The sequence below is a fragment of the Anomalospiza imberbis genome, chromosome 11, assembly GCF_031753505.1.
Source record: "Anomalospiza imberbis isolate Cuckoo-Finch-1a 21T00152 chromosome 11, ASM3175350v1, whole genome shotgun sequence".
Lineage (NCBI taxonomy): Eukaryota > Metazoa > Chordata > Aves > Passeriformes > Viduidae > Anomalospiza > Anomalospiza imberbis.
In genome coordinates this window covers 13,945,633-13,967,693 of record NC_089691.1, presented here as the reverse complement: position 1 = coordinate 13,967,693, position 22,061 = coordinate 13,945,633, and the positions used below count along the sequence as shown (strand labels likewise).

Below are 22,061 nucleotides of genomic sequence, written 5' to 3'. Positions count from 1 at the left end.
ATCCTTATGGGAGTTTGAATAATGCCAAACTTCCCTGGGAGAACTGGGGAGAAGAGCTGGGGGTGTGGTCTGAAGCTGAGTGTGCCCCATGCACCATGAAACAGCTGGGCACACGGGAGACACCATTCCACTGAGCTGACTCAGGGCTGGGAGCAGGAGCCCAGGGAGGAGCAGTCTGGCATAGCCCAAAGAAAAGATGGACGCATTGGGTGGTTCTGAGCACCATTTTACTGAAGGGCTGGACACCTGCTAGGACTTCATAACAAAAAGTTCACTTCATTTAAGAAAAAAGACAGTCTGTTTCTTGTCCCATTCCCTTCCAAAGAGTGGAATAATACTAATGCTGTCTTTTCACTATGCAATGCCATTCCAAAATATACAACATTGAGTGTGGAACAGCCCAGCTTCATATTAACATTAAATATTATTAGAACTTCAGAAACATTCTACACAAACAAATGAAACGGTAAAAAGTTCACTCAAGAACAAGATGGTCATTTGTAAAATCATGATACAAAGTTTGTTACTCGCCCTCCTGTGGGTTGCAGTTGCTGCTCCACAGCCGTTGCTTGGGATGCCCAAACACCAAGGAATGCCACAGCAGAGCCTGGGGCGCTGGTCTCAGCCGGAGCAGGTCGGTCACGCTGTGGCATGGAGACGGCTCTCATGGAGATGTTGGTTGGCAGAGAGTGGCGCAAGTGGCCGGGCAGTGCCCACCCAGAGCCCCTGTGTCACTCAGAGCAGCTGCCGTGCCTCTGCTCAGGAAATGCTACTCCTCAGGAGTACTGCACCAGGACCCGGGAGGAGGGAGGGCATCATATGGTGCCTTCCCTGCCATGAACAAACACTGGCACTCGTTTTGTCCCAACCCAGGCCTGGGCAATGTGGCGGAGCAGGGGCAGGAGGGAAGGTATTTCTGGGGGTAGTTTTGCAGCACCTTCTCTTTTAAAACAGCGCCATGTGCCTGTGTCTGTGGAAATCACCAGACACTCACAGGGGCTGCCTGTAGCCACAGGAACACAGGAACAGAAAGGGCTAATTAAGACAATAAGGAGAGAGTCCCAGACGATAATAAGGCCTTTAAGGGACTCTCTGGGGAAGGTATTTCGGAGGCCACGTGAGCAGTGCCAGACCGTGAGACCGATGAAGGATGGAAATGAAGGGTTGGGGGGGTGCCTGCTCCAAAAGGACTCCCATTCACCTGCAGCACCAGTGCCTGTGTACTGCTGCCAGGCAGGGTAGGGGAAGCTCTGTGGGCAGGCAGGGATGGAGGGAAGATAGTGATGTTGAAAGCCATAGCCTTGGCTCCTCTGTTTGCACATCCCCTGCAGCAGACACAGAAGCAGCAGGCTGCTGGCTGTCCAGGTGCTGCTGGCATCTTTAGCTTTCCCTACTCCCAGCTTCTCACTTTTTCACCAGCCTTCCTTAGTGTTCCTAAGCAAAGGGAGGGGTCTGGCCTCAGCACCATGGCTTTGGAGGCAACTGCTGGCCAACCTGCAAGTTCCAGCAGTGTCACACCTACAGACAAGCTTCATTCCACACTCAGGGATGACCTGGTGACAAAGGCTGGCCTCTCATGTCTTCTGGGACAAGATTTCTCTGAGGCACCTGGCACCTTCCTAACAGCACCCAGCTCTAGGCAGAACAGGCTGCAAGGAGAGGGAAACCCTAGCATGGTGCTCTCTAGCAGAGCCCAGAATGTGAGGGCTCAGGAGCATCCTGTCCTGCTGTGCTCTCCACAGCTTGTGCCAGCCCACCCAGCTGGCAAAGCTGAGGGCTGCAGCATTGTCAGGAAGGTGCCAGATATCCCAAAACTGCTGTCCTCTACGTGGGCCACCTAAGCTCCTGGAAGGCCATCCCCATCTGAGCACAGGAGCAAAGAGGCCAGTGGCCTTTTGAAGACTGGAAAAGAAACTGTCACTTCCACACAAACCAACCAGCCTGGATGAGCAGCAGGTGCTCCACAGCTCAGCACTGACCCTGCCATCCATGGCCAAAAAAAGGATCCTCCCACCAAAACCTGCCTTCCTGCCTGGGAAGCTGCCCAGCTCGAATCACACTGCCCAGCTGGAGCTGAGAGACAAACCTGCTCTCCATACCCAGGGATCCCTTGAGCCATGGCCAAAGGCCCAGCTTCTAGACAGGGCAGGGAATTTGGATCCAAAGGGGAAGAACTGCTGGGCTGGCTGAACCCTCCACATGCTGGCAAGTTCTGCCCACGAACACAGCACAAGTCACAATTAAAAGGGCACAAACTCTGTGCTCAATTCCAAAACCCAGAGTCTCACAGCCCCTCTTGCCACAGCTAGAGCTGGGGTGGAGAAACGCTCCTGGTGTACCGGGGGGCCTGGAGGACAGGCTGCAAACCACAGGCAGCTGTGGAGCAGGACCACGGAGCCACATGCGTAGCATCACCCATCTGTGCCGTTCTGCTGCCGATTACCCAGCCACATTCTTAGCTGGCAACTGGCTGAACTCCATGCAAGGAAGCACCAGGCAATGGGGGGGATCTCAGCCCACTAACCCCACCCCTGTTAGTATAAACTGGTCTGAGAGCTGCCCAGTGAGGTGAGCACTCCAGGGAGCACACCTCCTCCACACACTGAAATACCACTCCTGGGCTGCCAAGCAGGAGTAACAAAATAATCCCTTCTTATTTTGCAAAAAAAGTGCTTAAGAAATGCTGTACAAGGATTGCTACAGCAGCTGGCTCATAGGGGATGCAAATATTTTAGAAGCAGCAGCAGCAACACGCTACATGGCTTGCAGGGAAGAGCGAAGAGGCTGAGGAGAAACTTCTACAACCATAAGTAGTGGCAGATGGTGAAATCTGATCACAGTGGACATGAGCTTCAGAACATTTCTACCAATTAACATTGTGATTTCAACTGGTATCTGATGTCAGCTTCCCCTTCAGCTGCCTGCTGGACAAGCTACTCTCCCCATGGACCTTGCTGATGGACATCTGAAGCACGCAGGAAGCTCAAGGACCTTGTCTGGTGGAGGGGAAGCATAAACTGCTTCTTGGCAGCTGAATAAAAGGAGAAATTATTTCCAAAAAATCAGTTGGAAGAACAGCCCTTTGACCGCAAGCCGAATCGTTTCTAGAAGTGACAGTGGCACAAATCCATGCGTTAAAAGCATTCCTAAGAGAGTCTCCAAAGCTCTCGGCTGTCACAGTGCCCAGAACAACACAGGCCAGGTTAGGCACTTGGATGAATTCAAAGTGACTAATACAGAAACAGGTCTGAACAAGGTGCATACCACATGCTCAGCAGAGACCACAGCGCTCTGGGCAATGCATTTCTATGGGCCCTGCCAGTTACTGTTGCACAGATCCCTGGAAGTGTTACTCAGCTGCCACAGAATAATACAGGATGGAAGGGACCTGTGGGGGAGACGTCTGGTTAGATCAGGTCTTAGGTAGCTCTGGTTTGATCAAACCCTTCATCTTCCCTAAAGAGCAGAGAGCAACATCCACACAGAGCCCCTCTGCAGCCTCATGCACATCAAGGTTACATGCCCAGGGCACCAGGAGCATCCACACCTGGGTACGAGTGGAAGCATGGTGGAATCAACCCACGCCAGACTGAGGCACCCCCTCTGCCAGTACTGGCTGGTGGGCAGCAGTTGCTGGCATTGGCACAGAGGCTGTAAAGCCCCTCTATAACAACCTGCAACCCTTTCACTCAAGCTCCCGAAGCACCTGCAAGAGGAAGAAGAGACAACAGGAGGGCAGAGAATGGAGGTCCAGCACTGTCCTGTCGCTCAGGGCCCTGTGGTCTGTTAGAGATGCGCAGGAGAGCTGACAGAGATGGGACTGGTGATGAGCAAGTCCCTGAGCACACAGCTATGGAGTGCTCACTTCCCTGGCAGCAGTCTCAGTGACACAGAGGCGTTTCCAAAGCTTGTCTCTCCCTGTGGAGCAGAACACCTTTTGCTGGTGGCCTGGGAAGGACACAGGGCAAACTGTCATCACCAAGCACGCACAGAATTCAGCTCAGTGCTGGGAAACCCATGGCAGCACTAAGGCTGGACGCTGTGCTGGATGTGTTAAGCAACAATACAAGTCAAGTCCTTGACTGGCAGAGACGCAGTACAGCTGAGAGAAGACACACAGTGATGAGGAGGGATGTGGCCTGGTAAGTTTGCCTCAGGTGCTCAGCTTCCCACTCAGGCTGGAGGAAAAGCGGCTTCGACCTGGATTCAGCCTTGTGGATGCTGTTGTTTTTCCCAGTGGAGGCCAAGTGCTCAGCTGGGACGCCTGTGCTGCATAAGGAGACTCCAAAGACAGCTCTCAGTGCCCTTATAAGGGTCTGGGAACAGGGGAAGCTGCTGAGCAGCCTGACAGCAATACCGCAGGCAGGAGTTCAGAGCCCTCCTCAGGAAACAGCCCAAAAGAGAAACACCAGTGCAGGACTTCGAGACCTGGCATTTGAGAGCGTGGGAATGAGAAACGTCTGAAGGAGTGGGAACAAAAGGAACAAAGCAATTTTTGGCCAGTTGACAGTGATGGAGAGCCCCTGTTCATCCAGCACCAGGTCAGGACAGGGAACTCTCTGCCAGGGCATTTTGAAACACAGAAGCAGAAGAAAATATTTCCTCCTCCTCGGCAGCCAAGCAGCGGCATTCGCAGGTCAGTCTCAAACACTGCAAGTTATGATCTCTGACAGCAACTCAGAACCCAAGTGTGGGGTTCAGGGCTTGCAATCATTCCCTGAATCATAAAATCACAGAAAGGCTTGGATTGGAAGGGATCTTAAAGATCATCTTGTTACAACCAATCTGCCATGGGCAGGGACACTTTACAGCAGACCAGGTTGCTTAGTGAAAGTGAACCTCCACCCTGCTCTATGTGGGTGAGAGGAGAACCCAGATGCATCTCAGAATGCTCAACTTCCCCGCCTTCTCACCCTGTCCTGAACCTCCTCTCTTCTCTCCATACCAGAGTCTTCCTTTCTGCACTGGGGATCAGACACTGACCCCTTTTATAAACCACTGAAATCCAGCCAGCTGCTTGGGAGGCGGGGCTTAAATATAAGGATCTGGGACTTCTCTGGGGCGCTCATCCCTTCAGCCAATGTCCACAGAGATTACTAGGTCAGACAACTGGTATTTTGAGCTGGTGAAAGAATGAGTGGATTACACTACTGCTGCAGAGATCTGAGCATACAGCAATATACAGAGCCAGGCCCATACTCAGCCCAGTGCCTCTTCCTTTCCCCAGGACACCAGGTTGTCCCTTCCAGGTGTCAGCAGCAGCACTAACTGCTCCAGCCAGGTGTTTCTCCTGGGATTAATAGATCCCTCCCTGTGGAGTGCAGAGAGCACAGAGCCATGTTCCGATCCAACAGCGTGCCCCCGGTGCAGGGAGATGACAGCAGCCATCTGCAGCAGTTCTGCAGTGCCTCCTAGGGATGGCAGAGCCTGCACTCCTTCCACACAGACCTCTCACACCTGCCACACACCTTCTCTCAACATCCCTGATGGCACAGCAAGGCTGCCACCCACCACATGATGCCCATCTGCCCTCCTACTGCTTCATCCCCACAAACCACAGAAAGCAATCCTCTATGTTTAAGTGCTGGTATATGTCCTCCCAATTTTTTCACTTTTCTGCTTTAACTCAGGCTTAAGTATCCCACTGAGCTCTGGGACTGGCAGGATGTAGCTAATGCATTCAAACACAGCGTGCGTCTCTGCTGTGATTTAACTCCAGCCAAAACCAACAGTCTTCTCTACCGGCACCTGGAATCTGCTCCTGGAACACCCAGCAACAGCAAAGCAGTTACATGGAGGGCAGGACACTACACAGCTCATGCTAACAATTCCAGCCCTTTGGCTCTAACAGTCACAGTTCATGATCCATAGCTGCACCTGGGGTACAGGAGAGCAGAGTAATGCTGGGTGCTGAGGAGGAATCCTCTTTGGAGGCAAATCCCTACCATGTGTTCAAAACTTCTGCTACCCACAAAGGGAGGAAGTGCCTAAAGATGTCAGACAGACTTGCAGCCCTGTGACACTCCCCCACTGTTATGCAGAGGTAATACCGAAAACAGGATTAAAACTACCAGCTGGTAATTCTCCAAATTGTTTGGCATTCTGGAGACAAACAAGTGGCTACACTGCTGCTGCCTCTGAGCTGCTCAGGAGCCCAGGACAGACTGTCACAACACTGAACCACAAAGGAATTCTGGCACCTTTCAACAAAAGGCTGGCTGAAGAGAAGGAGGAACAAAAGCTATCAAACCCAATCCCAAAGGGATGGAGGAAGTGCATCTTCCCACAGTTCCTGGGCCATATGCACATATATGGATATATAGATATATAGATAATAAAGTTATAAAATTTGATCAAAATAAAACCAGTAAATGTACAGCTTGAAAAAGAGCAATATCACAGTGCATCAATGTCATGAGAAAGTCCTGTGTTCTCCCCTGCACAAGAGCACAGCCTGCCACGTTCAGGGGAGCGTGGTGAGAATTGAGCTCTCCGGCCTGCTCAGCTCGATGCTGGCCAGAGTCACCTTCCCACACTCCCAAACGGGGGTTTGGATTTCTGTACCCAATTCTGCACAGCAGTGGCAGGCAGGCAGGAACAGCACAAGAGTGGGCTGCTCTGTCTGCAGGTTCGTGGGCAAATTGGCACCAGAGACACAGAGTCACTGCTAAACCTCTCTGCGCTCTGGTGCCAGGCTTGTATTTACTTACTTACAAAAAAAAGTGACAGAGTGAAGAAATTCAGGGGACACTATGAGAGTGGAACAAGGGCTGAATTTGGATCACAGGGGACAGGTTGACCCTAAGAATCTTCTGTGCTCTCCTCCTCACTTCATCATCAGAGGAAGAATTGCCCACCTTGATGGTCCGGAATTTCAGCAGGTGGAAAGCGTTCTGCGCTTGTTGAGCTTTCTTTCGGACAGGAATGGTATTTGCTTTTTTCCTCTGTGGTGCTTCTTTTGCCTCTGTAGCTCTTCTCTTCTTCTGCCCAGTGCTCTCCTGGTAAGTGCTGCTGTCCTTCCACTCTGTTTTTCCCATCAGAACTTCCTTATCTTTGATTTTCAAGGTCTTGGGCTGTGGTGCTGTGGTGCAGTCCTGGGATGAGCTGCCTGCAACTCTTCCATTGAGAACTCCAGAGGCTTTGCAGGCATTGCTCTCCTGCAGCACTCCACCCTTTGGTCCCTTCAGAAGCTTTAAAGCACGGGTGGCAGAATCGGGTGCTTTCTTAACCGAACGCTTGTACCCCTTGCCTTCAGTTATTTTAGTGCTCTTGCCTGAAGAAAACTGCCTTGGTGGACTTGAAGTCTTGAGGAGTTTAAGGTCTGAGGGAGAGATTCCAAGACGTCTCTGTGTGTACTTGGACTCCAAACAGGATGTTGCAGTTTTCAGTGGCACCAGGGCTTCCAGAACCACTGACAGCCTCATAGCTGGATACACATCAGGATACATGCTTGTAGGGAAGCCCACTGTCGCTGCTTTGGATGTGCCCGATCCTGTCTGCTTCAAGGACCTCAGCAGGAGATTTGTGGAATCCCCTTTGGAGACTGGTTGACTGGAGACTTTCAAAGAGCTCACTGGAATGCTGGTGGACAAAGGGGCCACTTTTGCCACTGATTTCCTGGCTGGACTCTGGGCGGGCTCAGTGGTGCCGGCACAGTTGCGCTGTGTGTTTTCTTCTGTCTGACTCGGCGTGACTGCCGTGCACGAGCTATACCCGTACACATCCTTACTCCGCAGAATGGTGGGCTGGTAGCCCTCCTCCTTCAGGCCTTGGATGAAGGCCACCAGCTGGGTCTCTGTGTCCGAAAGGTCCTTGGACATCGGGTTGAAGACTCGGAGGGCTTCCTCCAGCACTTTCTGTCCTGCAGAGGAAATTCTTGACCAGGAATGGACAGCTTTTTCTTCCTCATTGTTCACTGCAATATTCATGGCATTAGGCAAGCAAGTGCTTCAAAAAGGTCCAAATTACTGGAAAAACAACCCTTGACACCTCAAAAGGAGAAAGAAGACAGTTAGCTTACAGCAACTGAAATTATCTATTATCCAGTTTTTAATATGGGAATTGAAACAATTAAGCCCAGGCATGGCTTAATGGTCGCAAACACTGGGTCAAATTCTGGGCTCAATTCAACATAGAAGCATCATCAAGAAAAACCTGTAACTCATCTCTGAAATAAAACTAAACCATCTCTCACAAAAATATCCTCCAACCTAAACAAAGATTTCCAGAAATCCCGTCCAATCCACCCCAAGATGAAGGACTCGAATGATTAACTCAGCGAAATCTGCAGCTCCTTTCCAGTTTGAGTTTGATCCACCCCAGCTTTGGATAACCAGATCTCATTTTCCCAGGGAAAAACTGAACCCTCATTGAACCCTTTCCCTGTGTACACACTACAACCAGCACCACTGAGCTATCTCAACACTAAGAAATGCCTAAGCACTTAAACTGCGTCCCAGCACCACCTTCAATTTCTCAGCTTCTTAACTGATGCTGCTTAAAAATTGATTCTGAGTCCCTTGTCAAAGCTGCAGCTTCCTCCTGGAGACCTGGCAGCAGAGATGGAGGCTGCTCCAGTTGTGCTTCATTGATGCTGAATGCTGTGGCAAGGCAGCACTGCTCCTTGCTGTTCTCTTGTTTGAACAACGGTCCACAACTTGCTGTCACAGCAAACTGGTGTTGATCCAAGGACACTCGCTGCCAAGTGAGGAGGAAGCAGGAAATTCAAGCAGGGCGGTATGAAGGAAACACACATCACCAGGGCCAAGTGTACAAAGGCCTGAGGGACAACACTGGGATCACACTCAGGGCACTGTGCAGCTGCCTGCCTGGCATAAAAGCATCAATTATTGCTTTCAATAAAAAATAGGCACTAAAGGGCAGTCCAGGCAGGACTTGAAGGGCAGTCCTTCAAGAGAACTCTCATCCTGGTGGCCTCACAGTTCCACAGCTGGATGCTAGACCAACAAGGCATAAAATCTTTAGCTTTATTGATACCTCTCAAAATAATAATGAAGATTCAGTTAAAAACCCTGACCAGGGAAATGCAGGAGGTGTCAGAGACAGTTTTGGAGAGGGCAGTGCACAGGCAAGAAAGCTGTGATGGAGAAGTTAGCGCCTGAGCAGCCAGAACAAGGAACTACTCATGTCCCATGTTTCCCCCAGAACTGTGGTCTCACCACAGCACAGGAGCAGAGCCCGTGCTGCCGCCAGCTGCACAAGCAGGGAAGAGACACAAGCCAAGAGCAGCCACAGAAGGGAAAGCACAGGTCAGTGGGGGAGTAAGAACCTCCACATGACAGACTAATCTCAGTCAAGTGCTCTGCAGACGTCATGGCCAAAGAGGGATTTGGAGGAGGATAATGCAGTTGTTCAGAGGCAGGCGGGGGATCTCCCACGAAGGAGGGGAGGCAGGCAGGGAGGTGATCCCACAGAGCCCCAGCAGTGAGAGTCACCACCCCCAAAGTGACCCAGCAGTGCCAGGCACAGGAAAGCCAGAGAGGGTGTAATATTAAGTTTGATGTGGTGAGCCAGAGACCAACGAAGAAGCACAAGTAACAACATGTGCTCAACAGGCTGCAAAATGGATCATCTTCAGGCTGCAGCAGGCCCAGGAGCAGCTGGGACATCTGAAGGGGTGCTCTGGCTGTGACGTTTCATGGGAACAGGACTTTCCAACATCCAACTGCTTGGTCCTGTTTGGCGCCGTGCCAGCTGTACTGGAGGAAAGCCGGCCCCGAGCAGACGCCCTGCTGGACAGTCTGTCCTCCCCACAGCAGGTTCCCTCACATGACACTCTGCTGTGGGGCCGGGGGGCTACGGGAGCACAGCCCTCCCGGCACGGGGCAAGCGCAGCACCGGAAGGTCGATGCGGGTTAGAGGCCCGGCTGTCCGAGCACGGAAATGGCTCTCCCGGTGCACCGCAGGGGGAAGCGGCTGCCGGCAGGGCCGAGACGCGGGGCTGGGACAGCCTGTAGAGCTGGAGGCCGGTGCGCAGTCCCAAGGAGGGCTCGACGGGGCCGCCAGGTCCTCGCTCAGCCTCTCCTTTTGGCCCGCCCCTCGGCGCAGGCGATGCCCCTTCCCGAGCGCCCGTCCCTCTCTCCCGCTGCACTCTCCCCACGGCTCGGCCGGCCGGAGGGACCCCGGGCTGGGCAGGCCGCCTGGGCCGGCCCCTCCCTGCAGGGCTACGGGAGGTGATTGGTGCAGACAGGGGGTGCGGCACCCGCGCTCGGCCCGCGCCGGCTCCCGGGACCGGGGGGGCGGGGGCCGGGGCGGGGCCCTCGGCGCCGCGGCTCCGCCTCCAGCGCCCCGAGGCCGCCCTAGCGGGCGGCTCGGCAGCGCCCTCGCCCGGGAGCCGGCGTGGGGCCCGGGCCCGCCGGCCCCAACCTACCGGCTGCCGCCAGACCCGCGCCCGCCGCTGCGCCGCACCCGCCGCTCCAACATGGCCGCCCGCGGGGCGCCGGAAGCGCCAGCGCTTCCGCTTCCTGTCCCTTTCCGCGGGCCGCGGTCAAGCCCACTGTCACGGAGCGTATTCGGTCACGCCCCCGGGTACCGCCCCTCCCCTCCCCGCCCCCGCCGTGTCCACGGCAACGGCCGCGAGGGCCGTGCCCGGGCCGGCAGGGGGCGCCGCTGGCGGAAGCGGCGCGGGCGGAAGCGGCGCCGTCACCAGGTAACGGGGTCGGTGTCGGGGCGATGAGCGGCGGGGCCGGGCGACGGCGGCGCCTGGTTCTGCACGTGGACCTCAACAACACGGTGGTGGTGGCGGACACGGTGACGGGGCAGGCCCCACGAGCGGCGCTCAACACCTTTCTCAGCACCGTCACCTGGGGCCGCGCCGGGGCTGCCGGTGAGCGCCGGGGCCGGGGGTACGGGGGACCCGGTGTGGGGTGCAGGGGCTGAGCGCGTTCCTCTCTTCTAGGCGAGTGGGAGTGGGTGAGCGACCGCCCGTCCCTGCGCCCCCCGTGCCCCGGCGCCCTCAGCTACTACAGCCGCCACGGCCGGGACCCCGCCTTCACCGAGGCCGGCCCGGGCCGGCGCTTCCGTGACCTCCACGCCCGCCACCTGCGGCTGCTGGAGTGGCCGGGCCGGCCGCACGACGCCTTGTCGGTGCCCGGGGAGCCCGGCAAACGCTACCACCTGATCCTGCCCTCCTTCTTCCGCCTCCTGGACACGCTGCACCGGGATGGCAGGGCCTTCGCTGTTGTCTTCAGGACCTTCGGCACCGACCTGCCCCGCGCCCTGCAGGCCGTCAGCAGCGCTCTGGACGGGCAGCACCCCCAGTTCCCTGCCCTGCGGGACGTGGCGGTGAGTGGCACCCTGAGGGTCCGTCGTGATGGGGAAGGGCAGCCGGATGGTCCCACGGAGCCCCCCAACCCTGTCAGACTACTTGGCCAGACTGCTTTTAAAAGCATCGAGTTCTCTGGATGAAGCTGTTAGCTGTGTGGGAGCATGTGCGTGCAGATCCTATGTGGAATGATCTCCTCTTGGGCTATCCAGTGTTGGACAGAGCATGCCTTCTCCCGAGGAGGGGCTGCTGCAGCAGAGCAGGGCTCCCTGGCCCAGAGCAGATCACAGCTGCACTCTCCTCCCCCTGGCATTGCTGGGAATGAGCTTTAGAAGATGCTTTAGTTATTCCTTGGAGTGTTTTCAGGTAGCAGAGATTTAAATGGGGGCAATGTGCAGCTAGGAGATCATTCCTTTCCATCCCTGGGGAGGGGATGATTTTTGGTTGGATGCATTCCGTGCCACCTCTTGTCATCTTCCCAGCACCATCCTCCCACACTGTAGTGGTGGGGAGTCTCCACCCTGCTGCTTGGTGTCTCTGCCAGTTCATGAAACAACCTGTCTGCTTTGGAAACTTTTCCTTCCCCATTTTCTGTGGTCCTGCAGCTCCCTGTGGACCTTACCCCTGGCCAGATACGCTGCAGCAAGCGAGAGGTGGTGCTAACACGGGGAGCAGAGCGTCTGGCCACCCGGGAAGACAGAAGAAAGCTTTACAACTACTTCAGCTCCTTTGAGGGAATTGGAGGCTTCCAAGACCACTTTGACTGGTGAGAAAGAAGGCACTGAAAAAGTGGGTTGGGCATTATCTTCTTTCCTGCGATTCTCTTAGTTTCTGGGATAGCTCCTGGTTTTGAAGCCTTTATGTTGTTGCGTTCCCTATCACTTAGGCACTCCCCATTTTGCCTGTGGGCAGCCTGATGGGACTCTCACACCATTCCTGAGGTCCCCATCTCCTGGTGTACCTCCTGCTTTTCTCCAAAGACCCCCTGATTTGTCACCTTGATGCAAAATGCCTCATTCCTAGGAGGGCATGGGCACAAGGACAGGACATTCTGTTTCCCTGGCTCAGAGGGTGCCCTGGGCCTGCAGGACAGTCTGCCATTACCCGGGAGCTGTCACCCTCTCCCTGCCCTGACTGTTCCTTCTCCACTTACTGTTTCAGGTGGGCTAGAAATCAGTTCTCTTCCCAGGGTGGGAAGCCCCTGTGGATAGACCCCCATGATCCTGACATTCACCACATCTTCATTGATGACAATATCCGGCTGGACGATGGAGACACCATTGTCCATCCCCAGGTAGGTGGCTGAGGGCCCCTCTGGCACCAGCACCCTGCACTAGGGATGTCCCTGGCAAGGTCAGACATGTGTTGTCCCCTTTGCATGAGGCTGCAAAGGGGGGGTCAAGGCATAGCCCTGGTGTCACTGCATCCTGTGCCACCAGTGTTGGTGGCAGTGATGCACAGGGAGGCTGAGATCAGCTGTCAGCAATGCACAGCAGGTGCTGGCTGCCTCTGCTCCCCTCTGAGTCAGCCCCATGCCTGGAGGCAGCAGCAATGATATCAGGGCTGCCAGCCTTGTCACCTGTCTGAATGAACCGGCAGTGTTTGTGGGGAGCACACTTGGGAAACAGAATGTTTATGCAGACAGAACTGTGCCTGGCCGTTGGACAGCTGTCAATGCTCAAACAAGAGCTGCAGGGCCATGGGCGATCCTCAACCCCTGCCTGTTTCCATCCATATGGAAGCGGTGCTGAGGGGAAACATGGCAGACAGTGAATTGTCTGCAGGGTTTGCCAGGCAGCCCGGGAATGGCAAGGGAGGGGATGCTCATTGGATGTTCCCTTCCATACAAGCTTTCTCAGCTTACACATTTGTAGCTGGTGGCAGGAATTGTTACTGCCTGGACAGACCTGTCAGGAAGAGGCTTTGGTCTGTGCCATGCCTGGTTGAGGGGAGCCTCTGCAATGGCTGCTGCATGCAGACCTGCAGCAGCTGGAGCGTGGCTCACACAGCTCCACTTGCTGCATTTCAGCATCAGGCTATTTGTCTGATCAAGGAGTTCCTCTTTTAGCGTTGGCAGCCTGTGTGGCTGGTCAGTCAGGCTGCTGTGCTAATCTCATGGCAGCCATGCAGCCAGCCCTGGGGCTGCTCCCACGCTGGATCACACAGGTAGGATCCAGTTATGGTAGCAGCAGACCTTGTGGGAGTCTGGGCAGCAGCCAAGCATCTTCCCAGCAGGGCTCATTGTCACTGCTGGGACCTTGCTGTCCTTCAGCCAGGATCAGTAGGTGAAATGCCATTCTCCCCTCCTCTTGCATCACCTGCAGCTCTGCAGGGCTGTCCCCATTGCAGTGATGGTGACAGAGTAGCACTAGGAGTGAAACAGATTGCCAGGTGGCTTTAAGCAGGCCATGGTGAAGATCAGAAGGTGAAGTCCCTCTTCCATCCTGTGGTAGCTAAAGAAGAGTTGTTGGCAGAGGTTTCCCTGGTGTCAGCTGTTCCACAGAGCCATTTTCTTCCAGCTGCATGGTGTGGCCTGTTTCCTTAAGGGAGCACCAGGCACATGTGTGACATGCTGGTTCAGAGTCAAAGGCAATTTCTGGGAGAGGGGGAAATCTCAAGAAACTTCACCTTCTGCTGTTGCAGTGGAGATAGGACCACCCTGCCCTCTGTCCCTGACACAGCCAGCATGGAGGCGCCTGGCTGAGGGGCATGTGCATTGCTGCCAGGTTCTGCTCTCCCTGCAGGTGTTCTGGGAGCAGGGCATCAGCAGTCCCAGGAGTGTGCCCACCTCGGCGCTGTACAACATTTGCCTGGTGCAAACCAATCTGCTGGAGGCCATTGCTGATGAGGACTATTTCCTGCGCTGTGTGAGGAGGTGCGAGGAGAACTACGACCACTACCTGGCCTGCATGGAGAAGGACAACCCAAGCCAGCAATGGGATGGACATTGATACCACCTCATGGGGCTGAGTGGCTCCAGACTGGGACACCACCTGCTTCCTGCTGCATGCAGTCAAAGTCCCAGGCAGGCTTCTGCTTCAAGCTGTAACCTCTCCAATGTGTAATGTGGGTGTTCAGTCCTATCAGGAGCTTCCATGAGCAAACACAAGCGTCCTGGGAGCTTGTGTGATGGGATTCTTGGAGGAAATGGTTTTCCAGTCTTTGGCAGCATTGCCTGTGGTGCCCACTTCTGTGTGAGGGCTGGGGCTCACTGTCCCTCCGCAATCACCAGACAGGTCCCTTCCACCATACTGTGATGCAGGCAGCCTCGCAGTGTTCGCACCTCGCTTCCCGCTCCTGCAGTGATGGCTGGTGCAGAGCAGGTGCCAGGATGAGTGCAGTGTTATCAGCAGCATCCCCAGGTGGCATTTGTGGTGTGGTGTTCTTGGCGGATGCCTTGTCACTTCTGTCTGTTTTTAAAGCAAACCTTTTTAGCTCATTTCTGTGTGAGTTTCCTGCCTGCCCTTGGCTCTCTCTGTGCTGGTGGGTGGGAAGCGCCTTTCCCAGCGTGTTCATTTGCCTGGCTCAGCCAAGTGGGGACAAAAGTGTTGGTGGAGGGTTTGAGACCCATGTGCACTTTTCCTGATGCTGTTGAGAGACCCCAGCAAGGTCGTGCTCAGAGTAGGGCTGAGCTGATTTGTTCTGTCCCTGCAGTGCTGACAGGATACCCTCTCTAGGGTAGGACGGTGGGTTCCCGACTCCTTGAGCCCGGCACTGTGTGGCTCTGGCGCCGGCAGCATACAGCAAGTGAGGGCAGAGACAGGGTCTCTCTAGCCCCTCTCCTTGCGATGGTTCCTTCCCGGCCAGGTGAACGCGGCAGGGGCACGGCGGGCCGGTGGCACCGGGAGGGCCAGGCGGAGGGGAGCGGGGCACGGCAGGGGGGCCGGGGTGGACGCGGCGCCGCCCCCACCGGCAGCGGGCGGGCCCGGGGCGGGCGGAGGCGCGGAGCGACGGGGAGAGCGGCGGAGCGGGCGGAGAGGTGAGCGCGGTCCTGGTCCCTGCCCCTGTCCCTCTCCCAGCGGCGGGGCGGCGCGGAGCGGAGCGGGCAGTCCGGGCACGGCGGAGCGGCCGTCCGGGGTTGAGGGCAGGCATCCGGGGAGCGCCGGGCGCGCGAGCGTTGCAGCGGGAGCCCGGGGGGCGCCGGTGTCGGCGAGCTGTGGGCGGGAGCCCTGTGGGTGCGGGCTGCGGGGCAGTGCGCCGGAGCGCCGGGGGTTGCGGGCGGGAGTGCGCGCAGCACTGAGGACGGTGCGCCGCGAGAAGGAACCTGGCGGGGTCCGGCTTGTGAACGGGAAGCCTCTGCGGGGTACGGACCCGGGGGATGCGGGTAGAGAGCCCCGGGCGCACGAGGGTCCCAGTGAGTGCGGGCTGTGTACCAACAGCACCGGGTAGTGGGAGCCCGGGCTGCGGGAACCTCGGGAAGCAAGAGCACTGGTACGTGCGGGCAGGGAGCCCCAGGGAGTGGGAGCCCGGAGGGGGCGGACAGGGAGCCGTGGGGCGCAATCGGGAGCCCGGAGGGGGTGGGCAGGCAGCCCGGGGTGCAGTGCGGAGCCCCGCGAAGCAGGAGCTGTCGCACCGCCAAAGGGAGCTGGCTAGCTGGGGCTGGGGGAGCGATGGGTGCCCGGGCTCTGACTCGGATGCTCTCTCCGCAGGAGGCCGTGGGCCGGACCAGTGGCTAGCCGGGCCGGATGGGCGGCACGGCAGGGCCAGAGCCCGGGGACCCCCGAGGCGGCTGAGCTGGCCCATGGCGGCGGGCGCGGGCGCCTTCGCGTGGGCCACCTTCCCCGCCATGCCCACGCGGCGCGTGTACTGCAGCGCCGCGCACCGCGACGGGCAGCTCTTCGTGCTGGGCGGCTGCGGGGGCGGCGGGCGAGCCCTGGGAACTGCTGAGGTGCTCGACCTCCAAGCCCAGCGCTGGACCACGCTCCCACCGCTGCCCACGCCGCGGGCTGGCGCTGCCGTCCTCGCCCTGGGCAAGCAGATCTTGGTGGTGGGCGGTGTGGATGCGGCACAGAGCCCCCTCGCCTCCGTTGAGGTCTACCACGTGGATGAGGGCAAATGGGAGAAGAAGGCGGCATTGGCTCAGCCCTCTATGGGCATCTCAGCTGTGCAGAGAGGTGAGGGATAGGAGGAACATGTTGTGACTCTTGCCCAAAGTTTGCTTAGCATCCTTGGAGTCTTGGTACAACGCAGCAGGCCAGGAGCCAGGGTTGGTCCCTGTATGTGGTGCCCGTGTCTGCTCCCTGGACAGGGATGCTTTGGCATGAACCAGGCTGCAGTGTGGTGGGCAGGGAAGAGGAGATGGCAGGACAGTGGTGGGAGTGGGCAGGGGTGCCGGCCGCACTGGAAGCAGGAGCAGGATTTGGCAGTATGGCTGTGTTGCCATGGTGTCTCCAGGGAGATGATATTGCCGAGAATAATTAGAGAGGATGGCCCTGTGCTCTTGTCTGTGCCTGATGGATGGGATGGAGAGGGGGTCGAGAGGGTCCCACTGCAGTCTCGGCATTGCCAGGCTCAGGCCTGGCTGTACTCACAATCCCCTGGCTGCCCTGGAGCAGTGTCTTGCTGTGGGGCTCAGCAGTATCACTGCTGCCTGCCCTGGAGGGCATGTGGGGACTCCCAGCCCTTCGGTGCTGCCCACAGATCCCCCTGCCTCACTGCTGTCTCTTTTCCAGATGGGGTTGTCTACGCACTGGGGGGAATGGGTGTGGACACCTCTCCCCAGGCACTGGTCCGTGTCTATGAGCCAGCAAAAGACCACTGGCAGCCCCTACCCTCCATGCCCACACCGTGTTATGGGGCCTCTGCCTTCCTGCAGGGAAACAAGATCTTCGTCCTGGGTAGGTGCTGCTGGGGTAAACCAAGCATCCCCTGTGCCTCTACCCTCTTATTCCTCTGTTCCCAGACCAGAGAATGACCTGGTGCACCCCCGGGTGGCTCCATGGTGCCCAGCACTGCAGCCAGCAGGCCCCATCCTGCTTGCTGAGCACACCAATAGTGCCAGCTTGGGGCACTGGCAGCTACATCTCCTCTGTGCTTAGGAGGTCGGCAAGGCAAGCTGCCTGTCACCGCCTTCGAGGCTTTTGACCTGGAGACAAGGAGCTGGACACGCTACCCCAGCGTGCCCAGCCGCCGCGCCTTCGCCGCCTGTGCCATGGCTGATGGGGTTGTCTTCAGCTTGGGTGGGCTGCAGCAGCCAGGGCCTCACAACTTCTATTCCCGTCCCCATTTTGTCAACACCGTGGAGATGTTTGATCCTGCACAGGGTGAGCTCCATGTCTCTGGGTGAGGTGGGAGCCTCTTCTGTGGGTCCGGGATGATTCTCTGGGTTGGTGAGGGGTGTCTGTGCCTGAGGTACATGATTATCTGGGCTCTGAACATCAGCCCCTTGTACCCCTGGTGAATCCTGTGCTCCCTGGTCCCAGGGAGTGATTAACCTGTGGGTGTTCTGGCCTTGGTGTATAGAGGGGAAACCCCAGCAGGCGATGCTCACTCCCTCTCATACCCAGGTGTGTGGAGAAAGCCAAGCCGCACCATCCGTATGAAAGAGAAGAGAGCCGACTTCGTGGCTGGATGCCTGGGAGGAAGAGTGGTGGCTGTGGGTGGCCTTGGTAATGCTGGGGGTACGCGTGTGGCCGTGTTCCAATCCCCATTCTTTGGGGCACATCAGTGGTCTGCATGGCCATAGGGAGGTTGGCTGTGCAAAGCCAGGGGGTTACTGCAACACTATCTGCAGAAACATCTCTCCGTGCCCTCACAAGTGCTGGGGAGACCCTACTGCCCTGTCCCACTGGCTGTGCCCCTTGCCCCTTTCACTCCCCAGTCAGGCTTTTCCCAGCTCATGTGCAGCATTCTGGGCTCACACAGCCCATGGTGGCTCAGCTCCGCTGTGCAGGGTTGCAGTGCTGCATCCATCTCCCGAGAGAGCTGGGGAAAGGTTAGTGCTGTCACTCAGCAGAGGACATACAGCAGGAGGGGCTGCCTGGGGAGCCTGGTGCCAGCCACAGCCCCCTCAGCCCTGCAGTGAGGGCTGCCAAGCCCCCAAGATCGCTGTGGGAATAGGGAATGGTGCTGGCTGCATTCCTGCAGTGTGGCATTGCTCCTGAGTCCTGCTGCAGCTGGAACTGCCTTATCCCTGCAGAGTGCTGGCACAGCGGGGGGGGGGGGGGAGGGTAAGGAGTGGCTGAGGGGGCAGGACCACCAGGTGTGGCATTAGTGCCAGCAGCCATCCTATGGGGACTCTGCTAATTGCCTCTGGGATCTCAAAGCCTGCAGCTCAGGGCTCCTGTTGAGGCATCAAAGGGATATGGAGGGGGAAAGGCAGAGCCTGGGGTGGGAGGTGGGAAGCTGCACAGAGGCTGATGTGGTTCTGTCTTCCACAGGGAACCAGTCCTGCCCACTGGACTCAGTGGAAGGGTTCAGCCTCTCGCAGAAAAAATGGGAGCCGCTGCCCCCCATGCCCACTGGCCGCTGCTCCTGCTCCAGCTGCCCAACCCCCAGCCTGCTCTTCATCATCGGTGGTGTGGCCCAGGGTCCCAGTGGTGCTGTCGAGGCTCTGTGCCTGCGTGATGTGCCATGAGTGGGACCCCGGGGACCAGCCCTGGCCAAGCACCAAGTGCCTGAAGACGGGGACAGGGTGTGTGAGCACCCATGTGTTCACCCAGGGTGACCTGGCTCCAGGAAGCCTCTGTCCCATGATGCCAGGCACCAGAGCAGCTGCGGTTTTGGGAACTCCCAGCTCCTGCAGCGCTGTGGCAATGAAGCCCAGGGCAAACTCCTGCCTGGTGGGATGGCCATCGCCAGCAGCGTGGAGGGAGCAGCGGTGGCAGGACTGCCACTGGCCTCACTGCCCTGTCCGGCCCCATCTGTGCCACGGCGTATCTGTGCCGTGTGTGTAGCAGTGAGTGCTGTGTCGTCGTAGACCCAGTCGATGTCTCATGTAGCACAGAGGTGCCCTGTAGCTCAGTGCCTGGGAGGTGATGTAGCACCTCAAATAAATGAAACGTGGAATTTTATCCCACTGGAGTCATGTCGTCTCTGGTTATCCTACTCCAGGCAGACACCTGCTGCAGCCTGTCAGGAAAACCCCTCCCAAGGCAGAGTTCAGTGACCCCATACAGTGGAGCAGGGGTAACTCTTGTTCTCCCCACCTCCAGGGTAAGCGGAGCAATGTGATGTAGAGATCCAGTCCTTGTTTGAAGAGGGGGAGCTAAGCAGTGGCTGTCTTGCCTTGGCACAGCCTTGTTCCTGCTTGGTCTCCTGCGGGTGAAGAGGCTGTGGGGGGCTGAAGGCAGCAGCAGAGGAGGGACTTTTTTGAAGGTACCCAGGGGTGTGAGAGAGGCAGGGAATGTTGAGGGCTGTCAGGATGCTGAGAAGAAATAAGAGATGCCTAATGTCAGGGCTCGTGGGCCCTATCCAGCACCACAACCCCATCTCAAAGGATGAACCATGGCTGGTGTGGGAGAGAGCTGGGTCCAACTGTGTCCAGCTTCTGTAGGCAGGAGCACTGCAATCCTGCTTACTGTCAGCCAGGAAGGGAATGTAAGCTCCATACTGGTGGTGTCTGTGGGTGGTGTTTAGGGGTGCATTGCGAGATCAAGGGAGGTGACACTTGAATTACCCAGTGCTACGGGCTCAACTGAGCCTTGCTACTCTTGGCTCCACACAGAGTCTCACACCCAAAGCAGAAAGCAGGTCAGGGATTTGTTCCTTCATTGGTACATTAGAAAGATCTCACAAGTCTGGGTAAATATCAAGTACAGATGCCTGACCTTTCAGAGAAGACAGCCAGCTTGAGCCTCGGGTGGGCTGCAAGGTTGTAGAGACAGGGGACTGAATCCTATCAGAGTGCAGCAGCATCCAATACACTGCTGGGGCAGGCTGTGCTATGTCCTGGGGGCACCACAGCATGGGAAATGTTGGAAATTATTCATGAAAGAGCATTCAGAAGACATTTTCATGTTTCTGCTCCATTGCCTCTGGTGCCTACCTGGCACAGTGACTGCAGGGTCCGTCCTGATGTGCCGCATGACCGTTTGCCTGTGATCTGGGAGGAACAACTTGGGATACCTAGGCTGGTGGTACCTCAGCTGGAAGCATCCCTGCATCTGCCTCTGGAGTTGCCATAGAAACCACAGTTGTGCCAGAGCCAGCATCAACAGTGAGCCCCAAATTACAGCCGGGAGGATGCGCTGGCAGCTGGGGAGGAGGTCAGTTGTTTGTGCTGTGGTTGGGGGCTGGACAGAGGGACACCTCCTCTGAGTGCAATGTGCTCCAGCCTTCCATGAGTATTTCACAGCACTCCCTAGCCTGTGCTCCCTAGCCTGGTGGGCTTGTCCTACTCAGGGTCCTGGAAAGTGATAGACCCCTTGCTGCCACTTTGGTAGGTCTCCCCACCCTGACAGCTCTTTCCAAAATCCACCAAGGCATGCAATAATTCCAATCCTGCTAAACCTTTAGTCATAGGGGACCCTAAATCATGGAGCTGCATTGGAAACACAGGCCTGATTAATAAGCTTTTCCCGCAGGAGCATTGCATGAGTGGGATAAATCAAGATGCTGAGTCACCGGCAAATTGACATCCCTATGTGCCAACTTCACAAGCTCCCTGCTGCTGATGGGGTGCCCAAGGCTACTTTTCCAAATTCAAGGCAGTGGCAGCTGCAAGAGCCAGAGGATGCTGGAGGGGGAAGCTGGAGCTCAGGAGCCCCTCAGTGTTGCGGTGTTTCCAGCAGTGAGGCTGATGATCCCTGCCCACAGGCGTTTGCCCCTCTGTCAGCAGCCCTTTGCCTCCTGCGCACACTTTCCTGGCACATTGACCCACTGGAGTGCCTTTTGGCTTGGATCCTCCACCTGAGTGCAACAGAAATCTGTGACATCTCATTAAGTGTGGAATTCTCATTATTTTCTATCTCTACTTTTGAGCACAAGACCAGAATCCCGTTTGAATGAGGGGAGAAAAGTTACCAGGACATCTCAGGAGAGGAGAGATGGGGTCCTGACCACTTTTGCAGACTGACATGTTATCAACTGAAGAACTCATGTGAATTTCTGCTGAAATGTGCTATGAAGTTAAAGATGTTGAGGGATGTACCATGTATATTGCTGTCTATCTCCTGGAAGCTTCTGCTAATTTTTACTGAAGGAAAGACTACAAGGTATCTGGCTACCCTCCCTAATGCTAGAAGCACAGACTGTTATTTCAGATATAAGGAGAGCTATGAGCCAGCGCCTGGCAACGTGGTTAATCTCCCTAGAGCGTGTTATGGACGGGGGAGATGGAAATGGAAGTAGCTGTCAGACCTATAATTAAAAATATGTGTTTGCATATAGAAATTTCTTTCCGTTGTCAAGAGAGATGGAAATACAAAAATCTCATTTATCATATTCCACAAACTTGCTAGACGTTCATACCAGAAGGCTCCAGCCACATCAGAAATAGGAATAGCTCTTTCTAAGTACCTAAAATAACATGTTGAGCCTTATCGCCAGTGCGCACAGCACCAGCAATTCCTTTTCTAATGGCAGTGGAAGCACTGCAAATGGGTACAGGACTCTACAGTCTCTTCTGCAGGGAGATCTGGGCCAACTTTTCAGTCGTGAGCAATAAAATGCTGGACCATATAGGGCCTGGATGCACAGCAAGGCTCTTGGCAGCAGTGCCAGGTACTCGCCTGTACAACAGAGCTGTAGGCAGTTCAGGAGCAGAACAAGGCTTTTATTTACTTAAAATCTCAATAAACATTAACATTTCCATCATCTTGGCACTCTGGAGGAAGGT

The 22,061-nt window shown here is 56.3% G+C and overlaps 3 protein-coding genes across 9 annotated transcripts; 2 read left to right on the top strand and 1 right to left on the bottom strand.

Annotated features, from left to right (window-relative positions):
• Positions 1–210: 210 nt before the first annotated feature.
• CCDC71 (coiled-coil domain containing 71) lies at positions 211–10,520 on the bottom strand. The gene is made up of 2 exons (XM_068202065.1): positions 10,391–10,520; positions 211–7,989 (listed from the first exon to the last, which is right to left on the bottom strand). The coding sequence occupies exon 2, from the start codon at positions 7,926–7,928 to the stop codon at positions 6,741–6,743; it is 1,188 nt and encodes a 395-aa protein (XP_068058166.1). The 5' UTR covers positions 7,929–7,989; positions 10,391–10,520; the 3' UTR covers positions 211–6,740.
• Positions 10,521–10,583: 63 nt separating this feature from the next.
• On the top strand, positions 10,584–14,723 carry LOC137480783 (uncharacterized). Of its 3 annotated transcripts, none has more exons than XM_068202075.1 (5): positions 10,584–10,846; positions 10,919–11,304; positions 11,890–12,050; positions 12,446–12,578; positions 13,609–13,962. In XM_068202075.1, the coding sequence occupies exons 1-5, from the start codon at positions 10,693–10,695 to the stop codon at positions 13,648–13,650; spliced, it is 876 nt and encodes a 291-aa protein (XP_068058176.1). In that variant the 5' UTR covers positions 10,584–10,692; the 3' UTR covers positions 13,651–13,962. The 3 variants fall into 3 exon arrangements, with proteins under 3 accessions (XP_068058176.1, XP_068058177.1, XP_068058179.1); XM_068202076.1 differs by lacking the exon at positions 13,609–13,962 and adding an exon at positions 13,314–13,558; XM_068202078.1 differs by lacking the exon at positions 13,609–13,962 and adding an exon at positions 14,029–14,723 and having other exon boundaries at positions 10,586–10,846.
• Positions 14,724–14,875: 152 nt separating this feature from the next.
• Positions 14,876–19,296, top strand: KLHDC8B (kelch domain containing 8B). 5 transcript variants are annotated; one of them, XM_068202067.1, is made up of 6 exons: positions 14,876–15,091; positions 15,934–16,398; positions 16,957–17,121; positions 17,323–17,547; positions 17,791–17,892; positions 18,664–19,296. In XM_068202067.1, the coding sequence occupies exons 1-6, from the start codon at positions 15,073–15,075 to the stop codon at positions 18,858–18,860; spliced, it is 1,173 nt and encodes a 390-aa protein (XP_068058168.1). In that variant the 5' UTR covers positions 14,876–15,072; the 3' UTR covers positions 18,861–19,296. The 5 variants fall into 5 exon arrangements, with proteins under 5 accessions (XP_068058168.1, XP_068058167.1, XP_068058170.1 ...); XM_068202066.1 differs by having other exon boundaries at positions 17,791–17,904; XM_068202069.1 differs by lacking the exon at positions 14,876–15,091 and adding an exon at positions 15,137–15,263 and having other exon boundaries at positions 17,791–17,904.
• Positions 19,297–22,061: the final 2,765 nt, after the last annotated feature.

Bases quoted from the DNA above. Each gene is read 5' to 3' on its own strand.
- CCDC71 (XM_068202065.1), bottom strand. From the start codon at position 7,928: ATGAATATTGCAGTGAACAATGAGGAAGAAAAAGCTGTCCATTCCTGG.
- LOC137480783 (XM_068202078.1), top strand. From the start codon at position 10,693: ATGAGCGGCGGGGCCGGGCGACGGCGGCGCCTGGTTCTGCACGTGGAC. The intron at 10,847-10,918 runs GTGAGCGCCGGG...CCTCTCTTCTAG, and splicing joins GGGCCGCGCCGGGGCTGCCG to GCGAGTGGGAGTGGGTGAGC. The intron at 11,305-11,889 runs GTGAGTGGCACC...GTGGTCCTGCAG, and splicing joins CTGCCCTGCGGGACGTGGCG to CTCCCTGTGGACCTTACCCC.
- KLHDC8B (XM_068202066.1), top strand. The intron at 16,399-16,956 runs GTGAGGGATAGG...TCTCTTTTCCAG, and splicing joins CATCTCAGCTGTGCAGAGAG to ATGGGGTTGTCTACGCACTG. The intron at 17,548-17,790 runs GTGAGCTCCATG...TCTCATACCCAG, and splicing joins GATGTTTGATCCTGCACAGG to GTGTGTGGAGAAAGCCAAGC.